The sequence below is a fragment of the Nicrophorus vespilloides genome, unplaced genomic scaffold (genome assembly GCF_001412225.1).
Source record: "Nicrophorus vespilloides isolate i.1.1-1 unplaced genomic scaffold, Nicve_v1.0, whole genome shotgun sequence".
Lineage (NCBI taxonomy): Eukaryota > Metazoa > Arthropoda > Insecta > Coleoptera > Silphidae > Nicrophorus > Nicrophorus vespilloides.
Genome location: NW_017096236.1, coordinates 376 through 2,723, shown reverse-complemented (window position 1 = coordinate 2,723; position 2,348 = coordinate 376). Strand labels below are relative to the sequence as shown.

The following is a 2,348-nucleotide window of genomic DNA, read 5'->3' as shown; positions in this document are numbered from 1 at the left end:
AACTGCAGCAAATGCAGTTGCTAAGCAATTTCGTGTAAATGAAGCAGAAATAATGGTCGATTGCAAATACTAATGTCAATATGACGTATTTGCTCAATTAGCAATAAACATTTCGCTTAACGAACAAAATTAATTGTAAGAAAAATGACTCGATTAACGAGTGACGATGAAAAGAGAAGTCACGGATTGCGCGCATTCTACATCATTTTTAATACTTGTGTACACATTTTTGAATATGTTTCACTATACGAGTAAAAATCCGGAAATTTTGGAACGGATTAAACTCGTTAAGCGAGATTTCCCTGTATATTCTTTATATATACTTTTTTTGTTACTTAATAATACTAAATGTTTTTGTAATATTAATTAGTAAAAAGTTTGTTTTAAATATTTTAATTGGATGTGTTCTCACTTTTGTTTATCTTGTCACTTTTAAGTAAAACAAGCGATATATTAAAAGTAATAATATAGTATGGATAATTAAAAAGTAAGTACCGAATGAAAGTGCGCAGGAAAGAGAAATTTCCGCGAGTCGCGTTAGGTAAATGCGGAAGAAACGAAGAACGAAGACACGGGGGAAAAAAGGTGGATAAAAAAGATGTGTATGTAGAGAGACTTCCCGCGTCCGTTATTAATATGTGATCAACTTTTGTGCAGGGATTCTCCGGTGGAAACTTTCGCATCGGGAGAAAGCCTTTCACACTTACCACGAACTCCTCCTCGACATCATCCGTACAGCAAGTCTCGTTCTGCTTCTCACTCCTGCACTCGCTCTTCGGTATTTCGTGATGCAAACACACCGTCATCTCAATGCACTAAAGTAAATCCACTCTCTGCAATAATAATTAAAAAAATAAATACACGAATTAAAACTTCTTTGATATTTGTGTAAACTAATAAAGCACGTGTACGTTCACGACTGTTATTCAATGATAGGATTAATTCAATCAACACATCTTGCGTTACTGATTTTGTTTCAATTTTGTACTTGGATGATGGAAAGTCTTGTATTTATGGTACAGCAAAGAACTTTCTCGCTTCTGTAGAATGCGCTTTAACCATATATCTCACGATTATCAATATTTTTTTTTAATTGCAAACGCTTATGTTATCATGTAAGTTATTTGGCCTTCAAGAAATGTTGTTTTTTTTTTCAAATACGTACAGTCATAAACAATTATTGGTGATTAGGGTTTAACATCCACGACACTCACCAAAACCTGTCACTTGATCACTAAATCGCTTTGTTTGTTTCTGTTTCGTTAGTTTTGTTTCACTTTGTTTCTTGTTTGCGGATGCGCGACTTAGTTTCGCGACGGTCGGGACAAGACTAAGTCGATTCGTCGCACTTCACTTTCGAACTTGCCTCCGCGCAATTAGCATACACGCACTTACAATGAATCTTACGAAAACGACGATCAAAATAGACTTTGTCCATTGGTAATAGATGTGATCATTTTTTTTTTGCGCTATTGTATTTCGATTGCGATTTAGGTCGACGGACTTAAACCACCATAAGAAATTCATGAACATTAAGGGGAAGCAACTAAATCAACAACTAGAGATCACACTTATCCATTTAAGGAAACGTTAATCTATTGTCTGTCAACTATAGGAAATAATAAGCAACATTAATAATTGAATTAACGACATCAAAAACTATAGAATAAATAATTATACAATGGAACCTCGCATAACGAACATTTCGATTAGAAGAAGTCCCGGATTGCGAGCCTGCAACATCATTTTTAAAACATGTGTACACATATTATGTGTATTTTTCACATATTTTTCAAAAATTCTGGAATTTTGGAACGGATTAAACTCGTTAAGCGAGGTTCTACTGTATTATAAAACAAAGTAATCTTAAAACAAATGCAACTCATTCTTAGAATATTTATAATGTTAATGAATGTCAAGTAATTCTCTTGCTTAGTTCAAATATGGAAATTATTTGATATTACGTTAATGTAAATTTTTAAGAAAACAATAGCCACTGATTAAATTATGACTAGAAAATGAAAGACTTTTCCATAAACAAACTAAGAGTTATAATATAAATCTTTAAATTATGTCAACTATAAATTATTATATATCAGTTTAGTTTACTAATTTAATTAATTAATGGACAATTAAAAATTATAATTTGAATTCAAATCAAATGTAACCTTTCTGCCACCAAATGGAGCCGTCATGCAAACTTAAATCATAAATTAATAATCAATATTTAATTGATAACCAGATATTAATGGAAAGTGAATAAAATAATTAATAAATAAAACTGTTGTTGCAAATTTTTAATTAGATCAGCGCCAAATCTAATGAAGTATAAACTTGAAATAAATAAG

General features: G+C 31.6%; 1 protein-coding gene across 3 annotated transcripts in view; it reads right to left on the bottom strand.

The window, feature by feature from the left end:
- Positions 1-1,355, bottom strand: part of LOC108556371 (progestin and adipoQ receptor family member 3) — a 4,878-nt gene extending 3,523 nt beyond the window's left edge. Inside the window, exons 1-2 of one of the 3 annotated variants that reach the window (XM_017912450.1) lie at positions 1,166-1,355; positions 708-833 (exon numbers count right to left, since the gene is read on the bottom strand). In XM_017912450.1, coding sequence (XP_017767939.1) covers positions 708-806 — 99 coding nt within the window. In that variant the 5' untranslated portion in view covers positions 807-833; positions 1,166-1,355. The remainder of the gene's footprint in view (positions 1-707; positions 834-1,165) is intronic. The other 2 variants (XM_017912451.1, XM_017912452.1) reach the window with 2 other exon arrangements.
- Positions 1,356-2,348: the final 993 nt, after the last annotated feature.